This window comes from Mustela erminea, chromosome 7 (genome assembly GCF_009829155.1).
Source record: "Mustela erminea isolate mMusErm1 chromosome 7, mMusErm1.Pri, whole genome shotgun sequence".
Classification (NCBI taxonomy): domain Eukaryota; kingdom Metazoa; phylum Chordata; class Mammalia; order Carnivora; family Mustelidae; genus Mustela; species Mustela erminea.
This window is the reverse complement of record NC_045620.1, coordinates 104,839,935-104,862,313: the sequence shown is the minus strand read 5'-3', so window position 1 is coordinate 104,862,313 and position 22,379 is coordinate 104,839,935. Positions and strand designations below refer to the sequence as shown.

Genomic DNA, 22,379 nt, shown 5'->3' with positions numbered 1-22,379 from the left:
CACCCAACCCTCGGTGTCTCTTGAGACGCCAGCTCTGCTTGCACTAGTGGGCACGTATCACCCATGCCCACGAGTGCTTTGAGGATTCAGTGAGTCATAGCATTAAAAATGTCCAGCCCTGGGGCTCCTGGGTGGCTCAGTTGTTAAGCATCTGCCTTTGGCTCAGGTCATGATCCTGGGGTCCTGGGGTCAACCCCGGGTTGGGCTCCCTGCTCTGTGGGAAACCTGCTTCTTCCTCTCCCCATCCCCTTGCTTGTGTTCCCGCTCTCACTGCCTCTCTTTCAATCTCTCTCTCTGTGTCAAATAAATAAATGAAATCTTAAAAAAAAAAAAAAAGTGTCCAGCCCTGTGCACAGCCTGGAAAAGGCACTCATCACAGAAGCACATACACATGAGAAGCCTTGGAACTGAGAGAGATGTTAAGTGACCATGGTCCTTTGTTTTGTCCTTGCAGTGTCCTGCCCTGCTCTGAATGCCCCCCCAGACGGCAGAAAGTTTGGAAGCAAGTACTTGGTGGATCATGAAGTCCATTTTACCTGCAACCCTGGGTTCCGGCTGGTTGGGCCCAGCAGCATGGTGTGTCTTCCCAACGGCACCTGGAGGGGGGAACAGCCCCACTGTAGAGGTACAGACCCTCCTTCTCTGCTGGATAAAAAGGGTCATTCCACAGGACATGTTCTGCTTGATTCCTCCGCCATTCCTCGACTGCGGAATAGTGGCCCACATGTCCGCTGACTCACCTCCGGGCCAGGCCTGGACCGGCCTGCATGGTCTCTGCCAAACCCTCTCATCAATTTCGTCTTGTTTTGCATGTGGGGAAATCGAGGCATGGAGAGGTGGAGGAGCATCCAGCAGGGGGAGCAGGCTAAGCTGATTCACTCCCAGACATTCTGACCCCAGAGTCTGTGCTCCTACACACCTCCCTCCGGATACTGGTGATATGATCTTCCTGATGTTCTGGGGCGGTAGTTTGCAAGAGCACTGATGGCCTGTAGGGTTCAAGACATTCCCGGGTGTCTTTTGTGTCTGCTCTGGAACTTGGTGTAGACAGGATCCAGGAGAGACCTCGGGGATGGGGAGTAGACATGAAAAGGTTTCTCTTCTGTCTGTGCTTGGTTCAACAACTGTGCTTTCTTGATGTGGAGGAAAATCAGACTTAGCATTCTCTACCAAAAGAGGCTTGTCAAAAGTCTGTGGTCAGAAAGTCATGGATGCCGGTCATGTTCAGAGCAGGGCTCACAGGATGGCCTGCTGGGGCAGAATGTTCATGATTTTAGCCCAAGAATTGAAAGGGAAATGCAAATGTTACGTAAATAAGCATGTTGTCAAGAGTGGCGTAGAGAGGATTTGAGAGCATAAAGAACTTGGAAACATAACGGAACGTTAGAAAATATATCATCTGGGGCGCCTGGGTGGCTCAGTCAGTTAAGCGTTCAACTCTTGATTCTGGCTCAGGTCAAGATATTCAGGGTTGTGAGATTAAGCCCTACATTGGGCTCCACACTGAGCATGGGGCCTGCTTAAGATTCTCTCTCTCCCTCTCCTTCTGCCCCCTGTCGTCTCTAAAGACAGACTGTGTGGCTTGACATGTGGAGACCCAGCAGCCAGAGCCACATTCATGGATTTAGACCTCCATTCCCCATCTCCTGGGAAAAACAAAGGTTTGAAGGTTGATTGCCGATAACCAGCTCTCAGACCTAGCTGCGAACCAGCAGAGAAATAGAAGCCGCGTAGCTGGCAAGCACGCCAGGGGAAATGCCAGTATCTGGATTTACCCTTGACCCTGAAAAGCCTCCATCCAAGCTAATCACCTTACAGGTGGACAAGCTATGGCAGCCGAGGTGGGAACACAATGGCATTTCATGGTCATTGCTTTGGGTGTCTGTATTTTTTAAATTACAGATTGAGTTACGGACCCCAGTTGATTTCTTTCTCACAGCTCTCAGGTGCTCGGATGGCTGCATCATCCTTTCTGGGGTGCCCCCTGCAGCCTACTTGGCCACGCCCCAGATCACGGCTGCCCAGATGGCAGCCAACTCCCACCACCATAAACGGCGCCAGCAAGGTCTTCTGCTCTCCCCTCTTTGTCACCGGGGCTGTCTCTCTGGGTTTGGAGTTGAGGGCAGCTGGCCACATGCTCACTTCCTCTGAATCGAGCACTGCCGCGCTGCTCTTCAGCCGGGCTGCCCCAGCCCCTTCCCCCAGCAGTGCTGTGCACACAAACACGTGTTGCCCGTGTGCTGTTTTCTGTCTTGCTCGGGTATTGTCCATGTAGTCTGTCCTCAGTCGTGATAGGCATTTACAGTGAGCATGATGTGGTTTCAGTGAAAACATGAGTTCATCAGAGGAGAGAGCTGAAAGAATGCCTTTTTAGGTAAATGAGTAAGAAACATCAGACGCTAGGGAACGTAGTCACAAGGAATGGCTTGATTAAAGGAACGCATAGGGGCTTGATAAGGCTAGGAACCCAAAAGGCTCCCCGCAGCCCAGCTCCATCTGAGCAGCTCACTAGGACGCCCCCCACCCCCAGAGGATCCTGGGCCAGCCTCCCTCGGGAGCAGGCATGCCTTAGGTGTCTATTCATGCGTGCATTAGGTGTCTGTTGGCGCCTTGTCTCCCCGCCGCAGGACCCCTCCATGGAAAAGAGGGTCCTACCCCATCGTGATTTGTGTGCCGTGGTTTTCCAATTTTTGGGTCCTCCAGAGTCACCGAGAAAGCTTGTAAAATGCAGGCACTTAGGCCTCAAAAGACCTATTGTGTTGGGTGAGATCTCTGTAGGTGAGACTTTGGCAATCTATATTTTCAATGCGATTCTGACGTTAACTAATTCTGGAGAAACACCCCTCTGCTGGTTCTTGGCACTGCCAGAAGGAGAAGATATTGAAAATTTTGAAGCCCTGATGCACTTTGGGCCCTCACCAATCAGAATGCGAACCTGCAGCAAGCCAAGAGTAGGGCTGTGGCCCGACTGAGCCTGTGTCCACCCCGGCCAGATCACTGACCTGCACACTCTCACCTCCACCCCCATGGACATTTTGGGAGGGCCAGCTTAGCTTGAAGATCAGGACACCCAGCCCCACTGGGCAGTCTCCTTTCCTGAGATGTGGAGAGCAGACTTTTCCCGGAGGACCAAGGCCAAGTGCAACCAGCAAGTCTCCTAGCCTTCCTCATTGTCCAACGTGGTGCACTTCCTGACTCTCGCCCCTGAACTTACCACCTCCTTCCACATTTGCATTTGTTCTTTTTTCCTCTCCCCCTCGGCCTCCTTCTTAGCCCTGTGTCCTTCTTCCCTGACCCCCCTGCCTGAGGACTGCTTGGTGCAGCCCACCCTGGACTTTCACTGGGACCAGATTCACTATCTAAACTCCAGGAGAGATGGGCTCAGGGAACAAGGAGAGCTCAGATAGGTATTTGTCATCTGTTTAAGTGTAAACAAAGCATGAGAGTTCACCCTGAGGTGGGCTCAAACAGATACGAGCATAGGACCTCTCCCCAGGTTCGTGGATGGTGCCTGTGTGGACACCTCTGTCCCCAGCAGGGATTTACTCAACTACTGGATGCTATCTCCAGTAAGAGCCTCAAAGGGATGCCACCCAAACCTGTCAGGAGGGAGAAAGAGAGCTTCCATGTGCTACGGGGTGACCTCCTGTAAGGTGACCTCCAGTGTTAGCAGTGTGGGCAGGACATGAGCTGGGGTTCAACAATCCAGTGACCTACACACACACACATGCACACGCACACTCACGCACATGCATACACATCTCAGAGAGGCCTAGAATCTTAGCTATGCATGCCTCCGCTTCATTTTCCATATCCGCCGTCTTGTGGTCATTGTGTCGTGACCACAGAGGGAAAAGAATCTTCTTAATCACAGGGGATTTGTTTCAAGACCCCAAATGTCAGTGCCAGTGAAAGCTCTAGCAGCAATTCAGCCCCTCACCCCATCCCCAGCCAGCTGCTCAGAAAGAAGGTGATGAACCCAACTTGGCATAAAAGGAAGTTTCACATAATCCTGCCATTAGAAAGCCCTGTGGGCAGAGGTAGGCTCCAGAGCTCCAAAATGGAAAGCAGCCATTTGGCTCCCTGGATTATTTCCCTCTTCGCCTTTCTTTCTTTGAAGGGCATGTTTTGAAGAGCTGAAGCTTTCTGCATTGGGAGAGCCATCGCCACAGGCCTTTAACAACATTGGTAACCAAAGAAAAAACTTGAGAGAAATAAATAACTTTCTCCCTTACTCCCATGCTGGGAAAAAAGACTTGTTTTTGGCAGTCATCCCCTCCTCCCCTCTTTTTGTGACCTTTATTCATTCATTCAGCCAGTTTTCATTGAGCACCAGCTATGCACAAAAGATTGTGCCAGGTGCTGGAGATTCACGCCAAATCTAAGAGACACGCCCAACCTCATGGGGCTCACCTGCTAAGATGGAAACAAGCAAAACAGACAGGCAAATGCGCAAGTAAAAAATTAGGAGTTTGGGATCCGTGCCTTGAAGGGATCTAAGCAGGAGCTGAGAAGTATATGGTGGGGGCAGGAACATGGGAGGGCCTCTCTGAGGCGGTCATGGGATGCAGAGATGTGGAAGGGCTTGCGGGGTCCATCATCCCATGATGAGCGGGGTGGGGTGCATGACAGGGGGAAGACGCTGTCCCAGGAAGGGGAGTAACATGTGCAGAGGCCCTAAGGAAGGGGAGAATTTGGCATGCTTGCGGAAACAAAAAGAGAAAGCATAGAGCCTTCCTGCTGGGGCAGGTGCGAGCTGAGCCTGACCAAGGAGTGGTGGGGAGACACACAGGCCAGCTCATGCAGCCTCAGAGACCGGGCGGGAGGCGGGATCGGAGCTGGAGCACAACAGACAGGTGTACGGAGAGAGGTGTGGAATTGGACGTGTGTGTTGCTGCTGTGTGGAAAGTGCGCTGGAGGGGACAGGAAGGGAGCTGAGAAACCACTTAGGGGCTACAGAAGTCCAGCGGAGAGAGATGGCAGAGGAGAGTGAAAGCACACCCAGAGACAGAACGGATGGAATTTACCATCATCCCACGTGGGCCGTATGCATGGAGGAGAAGTCAGGGATCCCCGACTCTGCTTGAATGTTGGGGTACGTGGTGTCATTTATAGAGCCCGTGAAGACTGAGCAATGAGTGTAGGTTTGTTTTCAAGCAAGCTGTGTGAGGGCGGTTGACCAGAACTCCATTTTGGACATGTTACGTTAAAACGTCTGTAGGACATCGGAACAGAGCCCCATTAATCCCACCTATGGAGGGCAACGAACAGAACACCATGTCACTGGTCCCAGTGAGGACTCTGGGCACTTCTGCCCGTGGCATCTTAGTCCTGGCATTACCCAGGAAAACACAGCATGGTCAGACACTGGATGGAACCCTCGGCTCACGGAGGGAAGAGACAGAGCAAGGTCACCCTCAGCAGTGGGGGCCGGTTAGGGAGGCCAGCAGCTGACACAGGGCAATTCCTGGGTGGGGGGACACCTTGTGCTGCAGGGAAGGACACTCCAGCCCCTTCTCATGGAGCTGAAAGATTGAAAGCTGAGGGTTATTGACATCCACACATGAGCAGAACAGAAGAAAGCTCGTAGAGCATGAATCAGGGACAGGAGACCGCCCCTTCCCCCAGGAGAGGGTAAGCCCTGCACAGGCGGCATGGGCTCTTGGCCCCATGTCAAGGCAGCGGTCCAGGCCCAAGGCTCATTCTTCTTCGGCCCAATGGGGCTCCTCAGACTGCAGGCCTGAGACTGCCTTTTCCAACAGAGAAGTCAGGTGGACAGTGGGAGGACAGGAGAGACACCCACACTTGGGAGTTACTGGCCTACTGACAGGACTGAAATGCACATAAGAGCAGCGGTGAGGAGAGGGGAGAGATAGAAAACAAGTGGCCCCAACCTGAAGGGCACAGAGAAGTCAGATGGGAAGGGAGGACGTGGGAGACGGGAGGAGCACCCCGGGAAACTGGAAGAGCAGGGCTGTGACTCTGGATGGAGGGCTCCGAAAAGGCATTTTGCTTACAAGGTCCTTCCTCAGAGAACTTGAAAAAAAGGATTTGAGTAGAAAGAGCTTCCTCTGCTAGCCCCTTAGTAGTTACTGCGCGACTGGCTGGCTAACTCGCTGAATGATCGAATGAATGCATGAGCGATTATGTTTAAGAAATTGAATTTCCTTCCAGACTTCTCTCTGGGCATCCGTGTATAGATCTTACCACAAGGAAATCTTCATTAACGCTTTCTTTTAAGCATAAACTTTAATGATTATGAAGCACGTGCTCCTAAGGGCTATTCTACACTTAAAAAAAAAAGATTTTATTTATTAGAGAGAGAGAAGAGAGAGAGGGAGAGAATGCACAGAGAGAGAGAGAAGCAAGCTCCCTGCTGAACAAGGAGCCCGATTTGGGACTCGATCCCAGGACCCTGAGTTCACGACCTAAGCCGAAGACAGATGCTTAACTGACTGAGCCACCTGAGTGTCCCCAAGGCTATTCTACATTTTACTGAACTATCCCTTTGTTGTGTCCAGGTTTTCGCAATCATAAATAATGCCAAGACAAACAATCTTTTTTTTTTTTTTAAGATTTTATTTATTTATTTGACAGACAGAGATCACAAGCAGGCAGAGAGGCAGGCAGAGAGAGGAGGAAGGGAAGCAGACTCCCTGCTGAGCAGAGAGCCTGATGCGGGGCTCGATCCCAGGCCCCTGAGACATGACCTAAGCCGAAGGCAGAGGCTTAACCCACTGAGCCACCCAGTCGCCCCCAAGACAAGCAATCTTAACACACTGTTCACTATGGACAATTTCAAATGCACAAAAGTAGAGGAGTATAACGATCCTCACATACTCAAATATAGCAAATTCCTTATTATCTATATATCTAGTCAGGGTATAAATTCCTCCAACTGTCTCACATGATTTTAACACTTCAGTTAAACCAGGATCCAAGGGCAGTGCCTGGGTGGCTCAGTGGGTTAAAGCCTCTGCCTTTGGCTCAGGTCATGATCCCAGGGTCCTGGGATCGAGCCCCGCATCGAGCCCCCCATCTGGCTCTCTGCTCACGGGGAGCCTGCTTCCCTCCTCTCTCTGCCTGCCTCTCTGCCTACTTGTGATCTCTCTCTCTTCTGTGTCAAATAAATAAATAAAATATTAAACCAGGATCCAAGCAAGTGTCACACTTACAATTGGCTGACATGTCTTTTACACCATTTTATTTTTTTTAAGTTTGTGGTTTGTTTTTTTTTTTTAAAGATTTTATTTATTTGTTTGACAGAGAGAGACACGGCGGAAGAGGGAACACAAGTAGGGGGAGTAGGAGAGGAAGAAGCAGGCTTCCCACTGAGCAGAGATCCCGATTTGGGTTTCAATCCTAGGACCCTGAGATTATGACCTGAGCTGAAGGCAAACACTTAACCAACTGAGTCACCCATGTGCCTCTAGTTTGTGTTTTTTTTTTTTTTTAATTTTTTATTTTATTTCTATTAGGGGAGAAGGGGCAGAGGGAGAGAGAGACTCTTAAGCAGGTTCCATGCCCAACACAGACCCAGACTCAGGGCTTGATCCCACAACCCTGAAATCACAACCTGAGCCAAAATTGACTCAGAGGCTTAACGGACTAAGCCATCCAAGTGCCAGTCTCTTATGCCTTTTTTATAAAAATCTATGCAGTCTCCTCCTCCTCCTCCTTCCTCCCACCACCCCACCTCAATCCTTTGCATTTTATTTATTGAAGAATATGGTTTGTTTCCCACAGCCATGATTTTGCCAACCACATCCCTGAGGGGTCACTGAGTGCGATCTTCTGATCTCTTTCTTTTTCCTCCAGTTTCACTGACATGTAAATGACATCCAGCACTGTGTTAAGTTTAAAGTGAGCAGCATAATGACACAAACCTCCATTTATTGTGAAATGATGACTAGGCCAAGTTTAGCTCACGTCCATCCTCTCACACAGACGTACCAAAAGAAAAAGAAGGAAAACGGATTTTCCCCAGAACTCTGAGGATCTACTCTCTTAACAGCTTCCCTAGATACCAACACATCAGTGTTAGCCACAGTCCCCATGCTGCACACCATGTCCCCAGTACTTACTTATTGTATAACTGCAAGTTTAGACCTTTCTGGTCTCTGAATTTCTTATAAACTGGTAGCTAACTCCAGAGCCTTGATCAGATCCAAGGGAGATTTTTGTTTTGTTTGGTCAGATGGCGGTAGACACCGCTGCCAGGAAGCCCTCCTTGTGATGCCGTCGGGGAGACTACTGCTGTCCCCATATGGACATCTCTCCAGCCTATTCCTCCAGAGGGACTGGGAGCAATTACCTGAGTTCTTGCCCTTTCAGAAAATGGGCCACCTCCCCACCGGACCCCAGTTTGGTTGGACACCAACTCTCTGCTCACATATTTTTTCCCTGAGTACGTAAAATATGTCTCCATGTCTTCTGTCACGGCTGATCCTGCTGTTGTCATCATTAGGATCTCGGTCTTTTTGCCTGGATGCCCAAAGGATTTTTTTTTCTTTTTCTTTGAAATCTAATCATCTTAATAGGATCTGCTCCAGTTCTGGCTTTCCTTGGGCCAGTTTTCTCAAGGACAGGCCACAGCTTTTCAACAGGAAGTCTCAGTTGCTGGAGCGCGTGCTCCTGGCCCATAGGATCTCTTGAGACTTTCCAGGACAAAGTCCGGTATTGAGGAGATTATAATGGGAGGAAGATCCAAAGGGAGCCCAGGGAAGAAATTTGGTGCAAGTGCAGGAGACAGCCCAGGGGAAAGCAGAAGAGGAGCACAAAGGGGGCTGATGCGGGGAAATCCTGAGCCAGACTAAAAACAACCACGTTGGGAAGCTGGACCGGCCATCGAGGAAAACCTGTTTCCCCTAAATGGGAGGAACAGACTTCTGTCAAATCTCGTACAATTATAAGAAAAAAAAAAAAAAGAATAAAAAGTGTCTACAGACAATGAGGAAATGCCAGAAAATGACCATGAAACAGATGAAAACCTATTACTTAATATTTCCAAACAAGCAGAAAGAAATTTGGAAAAGATAAAAACTATGAAAGGACAGCATAAATAAAAATTAGAAAGCCTCAGCGATGAGGTGGTTGGAGAAATGGAAAATCTGAAACGAGATGACAGAATGCAGGAAAGGATTAGAACTAAAAGGGAAAAAAAGCAGATTGTCCGTGTGAAACACGCAGCTCAGCTCCCGGGAGACAGTAAGCGCTCACTGAACAGCAGATTAAAACAGAATCATTTGCCAGGATTTCAGTTCGGCGGCCTCTCCTCAGCTTCCGCCCTCTTTACAGCTCTGAAGTTACCCTGCACTTAGCTAAATCGCACAGCCTGGGACAGATGTGAGGGTAACAACTGGACTTCAGTCAGGACGCAGATGGGGCACCAGGACTGCACGTCAGGCCATGGAACGGCTGCCTCTCACAGCGCACCGAGATAAGAGTCTGTGGGGAGCCTGTCTAGAGATGAAAATCTTGGGCAACAAGGTCCAGTCAGGGAGACAGAGCCCAAGGTCCTGGGGCACCTGTGCATTTCTCTGTTGAGCAAGTAACACTACCCCCAAAACCCCCCTTCCCACCCACCCCCCAGCCCCCAGAGAGCCAGGCCCAGTCCCTTCCACTGGAAGCCCAGACGGGAGAGACAATGGTGTGGCTCCCACTGAGGCCAGACTGAAAGCTACTTGTGTTCAACCTCTTTGGCTCTCGGCTCACCATGTCATGGCCTCGTGGTCTGCCCACTCTCAGACTCTGCAGGTGAGCAATGCTGGGGCTGGACAATGGGCAGAAACAGAAATTCCACGCTCTGTGGCATTTGGGTACGGTGTCATTCCAGACACATTCCTGGAAACCGGTCATCTGAGAACAGAACAGATGGGGAGAGCACAACCAGGCTGAGGTTACTGAGAAGCTGAAAAGGCTCCTTCCCCAGGGATAAGCAGCATTTGGATGGTCTGGGTCCTTTCATGACTAACAGAAACCATACAACAGTCTATATAGCATCCCGGCGCTGAGGACGCCGAAGTCCCTGCCAACCCACCCACAGCAAGGCTGCTGTTCTCATCAGAAGCAAAGCACCTTTCTTCCTCGTGATAGATACAGCAGGAAAGGATGCTCCTATGCCAGCAAGAAGAGGTTTCCAGCTTCCTTTCCCGAGATGCTGTGGTCAAGTCAGTGAACCAACAGGATTCTCTCTTTGGAAGAAAGGGCCTGTGCTCTGTGCATTAAGGCTGGGCTTGGGGGGGGGAAAAAAAAAAAGCTTAAGGATTCATAACAAGCAGATGTGGCCTGAGGGTTTAAAAAAATTTTTTTCTCTAATTAGAAAATTTATTGTGGAAAAGCTCCGTTGCAGAAAAACAGAAGAGTACAAAAATGTGTAAATAAAGAAAAATTGCCTGGAATCCTACCACACAGAGAGGAACCTATTAAATTTTTAAAATATATAATCTCTTTCTATATATAGCTTTCCCACAGGACTGCCATGTGTACGAGCAAGGACTATTTCCTTTTCCACCATTCAAGAAGTGTCCGAGAGTCAAAGAAGGACTTCCTTGGGTACACAGGAAATGAGCACGGGAGGGCTCCTGGGTAGGAACTTGGAGAGACTTCGTTTACCCTTCCTCTGGAAACTGTGATGGACCATCATCTCTCCTTCTTATAGCTCCCCTGAATTGGGTTCTAATTCAAAAGGCGTTCCTCCTGGAGTGCCCGGGTGGCTCAGTTGGTTCAGGTCCAACTCTTGATTTCAGCTCCAGTCATGACCTCAGGGTCTTAGGAGCGAGCCCCACATCGGGCTCTGCCCTGGGCGTGGAGTCTTTTGGGGATTCTCTCTCTTCCTCCCCCTCTGCCCCTCCCCCAGATGTGCTCTAAAAAAATAAATAAAATCTTTAAAATAATAAAATAAAAAGGTGCTCTTCCTGGGTGTCAGCTGCTAAGGGCAGAGTTGTGGGGGACAGTCTGGTTTGACTCAAAGAAATTGTGGGCACATGGGGCAGCCTACCCTATAAATTAGGGAATGGGGCCTCCGGGGGTGCATGGCTGGATGACAGGCCAGCTCCTGCAGGCAGAGCTCCAGGAGAGAGCACAGTGTGTGCCAGAGGCTCCATGGCTTGCGGAGTGGTGGGTGGACGGCGGCTCAGTGCCCTCAGCCCCCTCCCAGCTCTTGCGGCTTGGGGCAGTGGCAAGGGCCAAGCAAGTGAGTAGAAACCAAAGTCATCCTGCCGTGTGAAGAAAGATAACTCAGCTTCGGTTTGGGTTAGAATCAGAACTCACCTATTTGTATCTGGAAATGATTTCTTTTCCTAGACATCAGCGAATGCTCCAGCCAGCCTTGTCAGAATGGGGGGACCTGTGTAGAAGGAGTCAACCAGTACAAATGCATGTGTCCTCCAGGGAGGACTGGGAGCCGTTGTCAGCACCTGGCCCAGACAGGTACGTGGCTGCTGTGGGGCTGGGTGAGGACGTTCCGCTGCCGAGAGAGGAGCTCCCTGGTCGTGGGTCACCAAATGCAGATGTGACAGGAGCTCAGTTCCGCACCTGGAGAGAAGGCTTTTTGACCCTTGATCCCTCCAGTTCCCCGAGGTGATTATCTGGGATGGAATTTGGCCCTTTTGTGTAACCAGCGTTTTGATGCTTTTATGGAAGAAAATGCAGGTAGAGGGACTGACCCCTCCCAGTGTGGAAGCTCCCCAGACTGGTAAATCGGCCCGAGAGGCTTCCTTGTTCCACCTTCATTTGGTCCGCAGCTTCTCTGCAGATCAGCAGAATGGCTCTTCCTTTCCAACGCTCGCATCACACTCTGCAAAGTCAGTAGTTACTGATACAAGCCCAAGTACCCGCAGAACTGTGCAACTAGACACTTGACTGGTGGTGAGCTTATTTAAAAAAATTTTTTTTTAATTTTTATTTATTTATTTATTTATTTATTTATTTATTTATTTATTGTTATTTATTTGAGAGAGAGAGAGAGAGCATGAGCGGGCAGAGGGAGATGCAGGGCTCGACCTTACCAACCTGAGATCAGGGCCTGGGCCAAGGACTGATGGTTAACCGACTGAGCCACGCAGGCGCCCCTGGTGGTCAGTTTATTATCTACATCTTGAGTCCCTATACAGCCCTAGCCAGAAGGTCTAGAGGGCACAAAGTGGCTGTTTCGCAGAGGGCTAGACAGTCTGATAAGTAATCTGTGAAGGTTCCCACACTATGCTGTAACTAGTGCTTCCTATATAAAAAAGTCAGATCCTAAAGGCGTCCTCTTTCCTTGCCAGAAAACCCTGGAGTGTCCTGTCTGGTTGTCTGGATTTCTCTGTGTAATCTCCGTGTGGGAAGAGGGATGGGCGGTTAACAGCAGGATGCAGAGAATAGGGGCTCTGTCAGTACTTGCCTTTCTTGCGCCAGCCCCAACCCAAGGCCAGTTTGCACCGCTGCCCCCAGAGATCTGCTGCTGAACTGTCTTGGTTCCGTTCAGCTGAGTCAGCCTTGCTGGGAGCTCTCTCAGAATGCAGCTCCCCGCCGCCCCCCACCCCCTGGTGAGGGGGGCTGCTCTCTGTGGCCTTCTTGACAGCTCCACTGCCTCGCCTTCTACCTACAAGCAGAGAGGAACAAGACATGGGCCCTCCTTCAACCCGAATGAGCTGGTACTGGACCCTGAACGTTCCAAACCCTCCGTGTCAGGGTTTCTGGGGTCAGGACCTAGGCATCTGCTCCTCGGGTCCAGGGGGCGCTTTACATATCAAGTATCCCCACAACAAAAACCTCCCCAGGGGCACAGGGAGTGAGCAGGTGCAGTGAGGCCAGATGATGTCCTCATGGTCTCCACGATCAACCCGGCCAAGTCCTGGTCCCCCAGCCTGGAGCTTTCCTTCCCATCAGCTCTGCCCGGGTCTGCCCAGTTCGAAAGGGGAGCCTCTCTCGGAATCCTTTTTCAAATCCATTCACCTTTATCACCCCTGCCATTGTAGTGGAATATACATAACATAAAATTTACCGTTCTAACCATTTTAAGGGTACAAGCCAGAGGCATTAAGTACATTTACACTGTTGTGCAACCGTCCGTCCGCCTCCACTTTTTCATCTTGCAAAACTGAAACTCTGCCCTTAAAACAGTAATTCCCCATTTCCTCCTTCCCCCGCCTCCTCCCGCCCCCACAACCATTCTGCTTTCCCGCTCTATGAATTTAGCTACTCTGAGAACCTTGCTTAGGTGGAATCACACAGTGTCTCCTCGGGTGTCCTCTTCTGCATCATTACTTTTGCCACCAATTCCTTTACCATCTCCCCTAAACGTATGAGAGCTCTAAATACGTTAAAAACTTTGAAATTTCTTTTTCGTATTAGAAAATTAATGTTCCTAGGGCACCTGGGTGGCTCAGTGAGTTGCGCTTCTGACTTTAGCTCAGGTCATGATCTCAGGGTCCTGGGTTCAAGCCCCACATCCAGCTCAGCGTTCAGAAGGGAGTCTGCTTGTCCCTTGACCCCTGTCCTCACTGGTGTGCACACGCTCGCTCGCTCTCTCTCTCAACTAAATATATAAAATCTTTGAAAAAAAATTGATGTTCCTGGTTTAAAGACAAAAGGCTTGGATACTTTAGAAAAGTATAAAAATTACAATAGGGGCGCCTGGGTGGCTCACTCAGTTAAGCGTCTGACTTTGACTCAGTCATGATCTCGGGGTCCTGGGATCCAACACTGCAAGGGACGACTTGCTCAGAGGGGAGTCGGCTTCTCACTCTCCCACGCCCCTCACCTCCTGTAGGGCTCTTTCTCTCAAATAAATATATTTTTTTAAATTACAATAACAAAAAATACCCCTTCCCACCCCACCCTCCACCCCCACTTCATTCCATAGTTTCAAGTTCCAGGGATCACTTTTAAGCCTTTTGAAGGGAAAACGTGGACTGAACACGCCCGCGGCCCCGCTGGGGGCAGTCGCGCGGTCTGCGGGGTCCTGCAAGGTGCTCTGGGGCTGCGCTCCCCCTGCTCCTGCCCCTCTGGACGGCCCTGAGCGACCCCGGGTTTCTGGTGATTTACTTGTCTTTCCTTCCCTACTCCAGAGTAAGCTCTGAGAAGGGGCCTGCGCCCCCGTCTTGTTCTCCACCGGGCCCCTGCCCGAGGTCGGGCCCGCGGCCGGGCGCCAGGGCCGGGCACTGAGGGTGTCTTCTCCCCGCAGCCGCCCCCGACGACACCGTAGCCGGCGACTCCGCCTTCAGCCGCGCGCCGCGCTGTGCGCAGGTGGAGCGGACGCAGCACTGCAGCTGCGAGGCCGGGTTCCACCTGAGCGGCGCCGCGGCCGGCGACAGCGTCTGCCAGGGTAGGCCCCGGGCTCTACCGGGGGGGGGGGGGGGGTAGGGGAGGACCCAGGAGAGGACAGGGCTCCCACTCGCCTCCCTCCTGCTATCGGCGCCCCAGCGAGCGGGCGGGGGTGGCGGGCAAAGTCTCAGAAAGCCCGGCCCACGTTGCATTCTAGGGAAGCGTCACCCTCACGGTTGCTGAGACATGGACATCAGAGGCGATCCTAAGAAATCAAGATCGTGGAGAAAGCAGTCGGGGGTGCCCAGGCTGGCCCCCATCTCGGAACCCAGCCACAGTGCAGTGCCAACCACGCACACCCACCTAGAAGAGCCTGGAGCCCCCCCCCCCCATCCCGGCTGCAGTGGCACAGGGACACAGGGACGGTGGCAGAGAGGAGCTTGAGTCTTAGGGCTGGCTAGGCCGGCCCCCTGCGCTGTGCGGGGCTCCAGGACTCCATTCCCTGGCCCCCCTCCTCCACTTAGGTTTAGGGACCCAGCCAACTTTAGCTAACCTCTCCTGGTCACCAAAGTGCCTTCTGAGAACAACAGCTCAAACCAAGTGGGCCCAGACAGGAGAATTGCCCAGCTGGTGGAACTGCCTCATTTTACAGCAGCAGACATGAGACCCTCTTCCTCTAACCCCAGAGATGAGACCAGTTCAGGTGGGGCTGGGTGCAGGCTGGTAGTCTGGGCTGTCCGCCTGATGTGCCAGCCTCTACAGGGTCCCCTGTTAGTCTTCAGCCTCAGACAGAGGAACCCAGCTAGGATCTACCATGTACCTCTCAGCCCTCCCCACAGCTTTCTGGGCCCTTGGCTGCGGAGGAGGGGGAGCATGCTTGTTCTTCTTCTGGGCATTCTGCTGGGAATAGGGTTTGCCTAGCCCCGCCACCCAGGCCCAGCCACTTAGCCACAGTGGCCATCGCCTCCAGGAACTGTGGCACAGCCAACCTGGGTCATGGTTGGCGGATGTCCACCACAGGGCTCCTGGTCATACTGGGCACTTCTGTCCCCAGATGTGAATGAATGCGAACTCTACAGGCAGGAGGGACGCCCCCGGCTCTGCATGCACACCTGCGTGAATACCCCGGGCTCCTACCGCTGTGCCTGCCCCAGCGGGTACCGGACACTGGCTGATGGGAAGAGCTGTGAGGGTGAGTGACGCTGCTGCGGAGGCAGGGGGCTGCAGGGCTCGAGAGAGAGCCTGGCTGGTCCCAGACAGCGGGGAGAAGGAGCAGAAGAGAAGGCAGAGGGCTCCTCCGTGGGCCCAGGTAGAATGTGAGAGAAGAGGTGGCTCCCTGGTGACATCCTGGTGGGATTCTGCTGCGAAGGTCAGAGGAATGGGTAACGTGGGACCGGAGAGGACACCTCCATCCGTCCACACAGCCCTCCCTCTATCCCTCCGTCCATCCATTCATCTTCCCAACCATCCATCCCGCCCTCCCCTTCCCAACCATCCATCCCTCCATCCATCCGTCCCTCTATCCATAAGTATTCAAGAAGGCCCAGGTAGAACTCTGCAGACTGGGAAGAAACAGCCTCCAGCTGGGGCGAAGGTGGCAGCAGACTTCATTCAAAGGAGAGTGAGGATATCTGCATTTGGGGTAGGGTGAGGCTGAGGAGAAAGGCTTTCCAGAAGACTTGACTCTTAAAGGGCCTGAAAATAGACATTGAGGGAAGACTCCAGGGCCCTGAGGCTGAGGAGGAGGCAGCTCGGAGAGAAGCTTCGTGACCTGGGACTGGTCACTCTCCTGTGCTTCTCTGTCACCTGTCTACCCCGTGGAAGCACAGGATCCCGGGGAGGAGAGCTCCCCAGCATGGTTTTGCAGCCCTTCCTCGAGATCTGGATTTCGGATAGTGAATGATGACAGGGTTTCCCGTTTGAAAAATAAGTACTGGGTATTGAGAAAGCCCACCACACTCCAGCGCCTGTCTGGGTTTTTCATGTGGTCCTGTGACAGAAAGGGATGCCAGGGGATCTTCACTCTTCCTGGCTGTCCCTTATTTCAGATGTCGATGAGTGTGTGAGCCCGCAGCTCGTGTGTCCCCGGGGGACCATGTGCATCAACACCGGTGGAGGCTTCCAGTGCGTCAGCCCGGAGTGCCCCGAAGGCAGTGGCAACGTGAGCTACGTGAAGACCTCTCCGTTGTGAGTAGAGCCGGGGCCGCTCACGGCTGGTTGCCGACGTCCCTCACCCTGGCCTCCCGCAGGGCTGGGGCAGATTCGGAGGTTCTTAGGAGCAGATACAGTCAGATCCAAGGAAAGAGGAAGGCAGGGAGCTGGGAGTCTGGCTTCTGGGAGCTTCCATTCCCCTTTGGTGATTGCATTTAATGCATTGCTGCTCTATGTAGTGGGAACCCAGTCTGCCCTGCTAGGAGTTCCTGTTCCAAGTGTTCCTCTGCTGTCGTGGAGGATGATGGGATTACAGCCACGCAGGTACAGCGCTGTGGGGGTGGGGCGACACTGGCTGCAAGAGCACTGTGGTGACCGGGAGGCAGGTACATATTACAGGTTCGGGAGAAGATCATCTCAGGCTCTCGTGCCCACTAACTGGTCAGTTCTAGTCACACCGCACGCCCCGTATACTTTGTATTATATTGATCGACTTTTCCACTGGTTTAGGTTTGATTTCTGGTAACCTCAGCACCTGATGGTTTGTGGTGGTTGTTTTCAAAAGGTGGGAGACAGGCCTTTCAGGAGAGTAATGATAACTATCACAAAGTACATGTATTTTCTTTGGAAAAAGAGATCACAAGAGCCTTAGCATTGTCTTTAGGATGAGTTAACTTCCCAAGCTCAGATACCTCAATTGCTTTTTGAGCTATGGCAGAGTAGAAGCATCAAAAAAGTCAGTGGCCGAAGTCACTCAGTGAAGGGACTCCACGTCATAGCCTCTGGGGACATCCATGATTATCGGCCAGATGGGATATTTGATCTACGTAACTGTGATTATATGAGTCATGAAATATGCTAAATTTTATCTGTGTGTTGGATAAGGTAGAGAAATACCAGAAGCACTTCCACAAAATCCTGATTCCAAATGGTTAGGAAAGACAGGGTTTCCTGTTTAAGAATCAACGCTGGGTGTTTGCAAATTTCACCTTGCACTGAGCACTGCATTCGAAGGTGTTGGCCACTACCTGCTGGGTTCCTGCCATTACGGACAGAGGTCTTGGCACGGGCAGAAGGGGCACCTGCTTTATCTTCCCAGCTTTGCTTATCTGTAAAAACTCCAGTAACAGCATGTATAAATACATGTGTACATGTGTACGTATAGAAGTGGGTCAGGGGAGCACCTCTTGCCGGGCCACACCTGCCACCCACTACCCTCTGAGCCTCTGTGCTGAGGGACTGTGACTGGGAAAGTCACCCTGGAGGCCTCTGCAGGAAGGCAGTGGGGCAGACAAGCCAGGTCAGAGCAGGCCCTCCCGTGTCTCCCCAAGGCTGACTCCCTCCCTTTTGGCCTCTCCGTTCCAGCCAGTGTGAGCGAAACCCCTGCCCCATGGACAGCCGACCCTGCCGCCACTTGCCCAAGACCATTTCCTTCCATTACCTCTCTCTGCCCTCCAACCTGAAGACGCCCATCACGCTCTTCCGCATGGCCACGGCTTCGGCCCCTGGCCGACCTGGACCCAACAGCCTACGCTTTGGGATCGTGGGCGGGAACAGCCGGGGCCACTTCGTGATGCAGCGCTCAGACCGGCAGACAGGGGAGCTGATCCTGGTCCAAACCCTGGAGGGGCCCCAGACGCTAGAGGTGGATGTTGACATGTCGGAATACCTGGACCGCTCCTTCCAAGCCAACCACGTGTCCAAGGTGACCATCTTTGTGTCCCCTTATGACTTCTAAGGCAGTTGGGGCAGGGAAGGGGGGGTCACTGCAGTGCGGAGACCTGGGCTCCTTTTACTTCCTCAGAGACCCGGCTGTGGGCCCTGACTGCGACAGCTGTCTCTCCTTGTCCTGCCTTGTCCTCGCCCACCTGCCTCCCTGCCCGTGCCCCCTGGCTTCTCGGGCAGTGCCGCACACTCTTCTGGGGAGCGGCAGAGAAGGGCAGCTACCGGACCACGCTGCTGCCGTGATGGTTTTTTGTTTTTTATTTTTCTGCTTTAAGCTCTTCCCATAGATTATGCACTAACTTTCTCAAGTCTTCACAGAGAAGTGGGCAGTTTTTCAAAATGCTGGCTGAATGGCATTGGAAGTTTGAACCGGTGGGGGAGGGACTATGTGTTACGGTATGTGTCTGAGAGGCCTGTCAGTCCTCTGTATGGTTAGAGTCACGCCATGTTACGAAGCGGTTCTGGTGTGCTGAGGACCAGTCCTGCCCTGCTCGTGCGGCATGGGGAGTGGGTCTTCTGCCACAGCCCAGCACAACGTTCTTGTCTGCATTCCTTCTGCGACACGCCGGCCAGCCTTTTCATCAGAAAGCCATGGCAGAGCCTGGAATGCCCACACTGATTCTTCTAGACCAAGGAAACAACATTAAAGCCTAAGTTCTGCTGGAATGAATTCCTCTTTGAGAAATCGTATCTCAGAATGTGGCCTGGTCTCGCAACTGAAGAAATAAAGTCTGTTGCTCCTCCATGCCCACCTGGCCTGTCCCAGCACATGAGTTAGCTCAGGACCTTCTAGGAAGGGATACCTGGCTCTCTTCTGATCTAGGCAGGACCCCCTGAGATAAATGCACGAAAAAGAAACCACGGAGGCAACCTTGGGATTGAGCCAACAATAGAAACTTGGCTGGGCCAAATGGGAGATTGGTAAAGCCACACGTGGCTGTGATGAGCTTAAGAAAAGGCTGGAATTTACATTGATTCTGGGGCCTCCTACTCCTGATGTAGGAGCCAAGGGGCAGTGCCTTCCAGCTGACTGAGGAAGGCAAGCACTGGCTGGGACAGGGGGTTGGGGGTGGGTGGGTGGAGGAGACTGTTCACGTAAAAGCTTACGAGCCAGATAAACCGAGAGGAGATTTCAGTATCCAAATACATGCTAATCTAGGTAACGTTTCATCAGACATTTTATTTTAAAATTCCCTGTATTTGTCTTGGTATGAGATGGAGCCAGAGGAAGTGTGTCACCCGTTTAGTGACCAAGCCATATACCAAGACGTTTTCCGGGAAAAACCTATCCCCTATCCTTGTCTTATTTTTTTCAAAGAGTGAGACACAGTCAAGAGCTGCTTTTGACATGTTTCTTCTCCTGTAGCTCGGCTGCAGTCTCTCCCAACAACAGAATGAGGGTCTGCAAATCTGCCTTAATGGGTTGTTACAAGATTATCTTCAAACTACTAGCCACAGCCTTGCATTTTCAAGCGGTGCTGTGACTCAGGTTAGAAGCCCGCGTGCCATCCGGTCCCCTGTGCAGAATGTCAGGGAGGGCAGTCCAAGGGCATGGCTGTGACCCTGAAAGTACAGTATTACAGTGGTACATTCTTCCTGCCAGGAGCGGGACTGGTTCCAAAGGGCAAGCCTCTCACCTCCCAGCAGGCAAGGAGTGACTTGGGGAGCTACAGAGCACATTCCCCGCTTAGACTGGTGTCTGACGATAACTGGGATGCCAGACAGGCCCAGCCTAAACCAGTGGTTTACATCACCAAGACCTGCCTTCATCAAAGCTGCTTCCTGTTGATGAAATCTGACATCCAGCCCAGTCCCTGCAGCACCAAAATATCAATGCCTGGTGGTGTGGGACGCCCTCTTGTGGATGATGCCTGGGCCCTTCCTCCATGGGCAGTACCCTGTGTCTGCTCTCTCTCCGCCACTCACTTTCCCCTGGGGAAACCACCTTCTCCCCTGTCCTTTCCTAGCTGCGGTGCGCACTAGGCCAGAGGAGGGAGGAGTTAACAAAGAGTAGCCAGGAGTTGTACCCCTTTCCAGGTAAGAAGAGAGCTTCCTATCATTGGCAGGGGGCTTGTAAAACTTGTTAATCTGGCATAGTTACAAACGTGTACAGAAGTAGAGGATAGTATGGTGACTCCCACGTCCAAACCACCAGCTTCAACAACCAACACACAGCCAACCTTCCCCCACCTCTTCTCTCACCCCAGCCCGTGATGATTCTGAAGCAGATCCTGGACATCATATCATCTCAACACTAGACATGTCTACGTGTATCTCTAAACCACACGGACTTCTGAAAAAGCTTCACCTCCATACCAATCACGCTTTAAAAATTAGCAATGATTTGGGGCACCTGGGTGGCTCAGGTGGTTGAGCGGCGGCCTTCAGCTCAGGTCACGATCCCGGAGTCCTGGGATCGAGTCCCATATCAGGATCCCAACTCCATGGGGAATCTGCTTCTCTCTCTGACCCTCCCCCTTCTCATGCTCTCTCTCTCATTCTCTCTCTCAAATAAATAAAATCTTTTTTTTTTTAATTGGCAATAATTCCTTAATACATCCAACAACTCAGTCATTGTTCAAACTTCTGAGTAGCTCAGGAGTTTTTGTCTGAGTTAGGTCCATGCTCTGTAATTTGTGGTCATGCCTCTTGAGTCTCCTTTAAATGTAGCATCGGCTCTCACCGGTTAGCACATACTGGGATCACCCGGAGGCTTGTTAGAGATCAGTACTGGATGGTGTATCCTGGAGAATTTCTCACAGCCTGGGTCTTGCTGGGTGCATCTCTGCAGTGTCTTTTAACATCTTCCTCTGTCCCATTTCTTACACATCAGTAGTTTATCGAGAGATTTAGTCAGAGTCCAGTTGTGTTTATTTGTACAAAACTACTTTATTGGTGGTGACAGGTACTTCTGCGGGGAGCCACATAATCTCTAGTTGCCTCTCTTTTCTGGTGATAGCAGCCATTCGTGATTATCATAGACCCATAACCTCTTTAGGGGTTGCAAACACTATTCTAGTGCTGATGTCTCTTCTTTGTTAGCTGGCATACTTTATAAAGAGAAACAAACTTCTATCAATTATTCATTTGGTCACCCTGAAGTTTGATTTGTAGAGGAAGGCAGCAAAAATTCTTGACTTTGTCTCCTTCATCAGTTTCCAAGATGGTTTTCTGGCATCCTTCCAAACTGTCCAGCAAGAGTTGTTTTCTTTTCTTTGAGTACACCGTACACTCTTGATTTAAAAATATTTCATGTGTGTTTTAATCCACTGCAGTTGTTTACTGTTACTCAAATTATCGCGTCTTTGGCTCTTGGGAATCACATTAATTGGCTGATTCCTTTTGATGTGACCCTAGTTGGTCTTTGACATTTTGTAGTTATCTTGTATGACAGGATGTTTCAAGCTCATCTTGGGTGTTTTATGACCCAGTCATCCAGTGATTCCCAGGGATCCCTGGTTCCTCTTAGTGGGGAAAATCTGGGTGGTAGGAGTGCTCATTGGTAGTGGTTTGGTCACTGTTTCTTGGTGTTAGTGGACAGAACTAGGAAATAATGCACTATGAGTTTTGTTTGTTTTTTTAACTACATGAGTTTATAAAGGTACTTCCAATTCGACTCAGGACTGCAGGATATTTAATGTAACCTTATTGATTTTTACATCTGCTATTTTTTCACTCATTCTAAAAACCTCTTTCTCAAAAATCACCAAAATAATTACATATTGTTTTAAACCATCAGAGTAACGATGCCCAAACTGTCATAAAAAATAATTACTGAGAACAGTTAAAATTTTCTTTTGCAGTTCTTTTTGTCCTTAGGGTTTTTGCCATTAGAGATGTTCAGTCAGATTACCATTTTAAAATAACTTGGAATAGTGGTTATGTGCCAAACTTGAATCGGGGTTATGGTTATTCGCTTTATTTTGCTTAAATTTTTAGACCTTGCTCTTTTCATTTTAATTTTTTTATAATCATGTAAACTATTTACATGGCTCCAAAGTCATATCCACGAAATGAGCAACATTCAGAGAAATCTGTATTCTTTTTTTTTTTTTTTTAAAGATTTTATTTATTTATTTGACAGAGAGAGATCACAAGCAGGCAGAGAGGCAGGCAGAGAGAGAGGAGGAAGCAGGCTCCCTGCTGAGCAGAGAGCCCGATGCAGGACTCGATCCCAGGACCCTGAGATCATGACCTGAGCCGAAGGCAGCGGCTTAACCCACTGAGCCACCCAGGCGCCCAGAAATCTGTATTCT

At 50.9% G+C, this 22,379-nt stretch overlaps 1 protein-coding gene across 1 annotated transcript in view; it reads left to right on the top strand.

Annotated features, from left to right (window-relative positions):
• Nucleotides 1–20,538, top strand: part of FBLN7 (fibulin 7) — a 47,993-nt gene extending 27,455 nt beyond the window's left edge. Inside the window, exons 3-8 of the mRNA XM_032352762.1 lie at nucleotides 455–625; nucleotides 11,305–11,430; nucleotides 14,168–14,308; nucleotides 15,302–15,439; nucleotides 16,296–16,434; nucleotides 17,764–20,538. Coding sequence (XP_032208653.1) covers nucleotides 455–625; nucleotides 11,305–11,430; nucleotides 14,168–14,308; nucleotides 15,302–15,439; nucleotides 16,296–16,434; nucleotides 17,764–18,136 — 1,088 coding nt within the window. The 3' untranslated portion in view covers nucleotides 18,137–20,538. The remainder of the gene's footprint in view (nucleotides 1–454; nucleotides 626–11,304; nucleotides 11,431–14,167; nucleotides 14,309–15,301; nucleotides 15,440–16,295; nucleotides 16,435–17,763) is intronic.
• The last annotated feature ends 1,841 nt before the right edge of the window (nucleotides 20,539–22,379 follow it).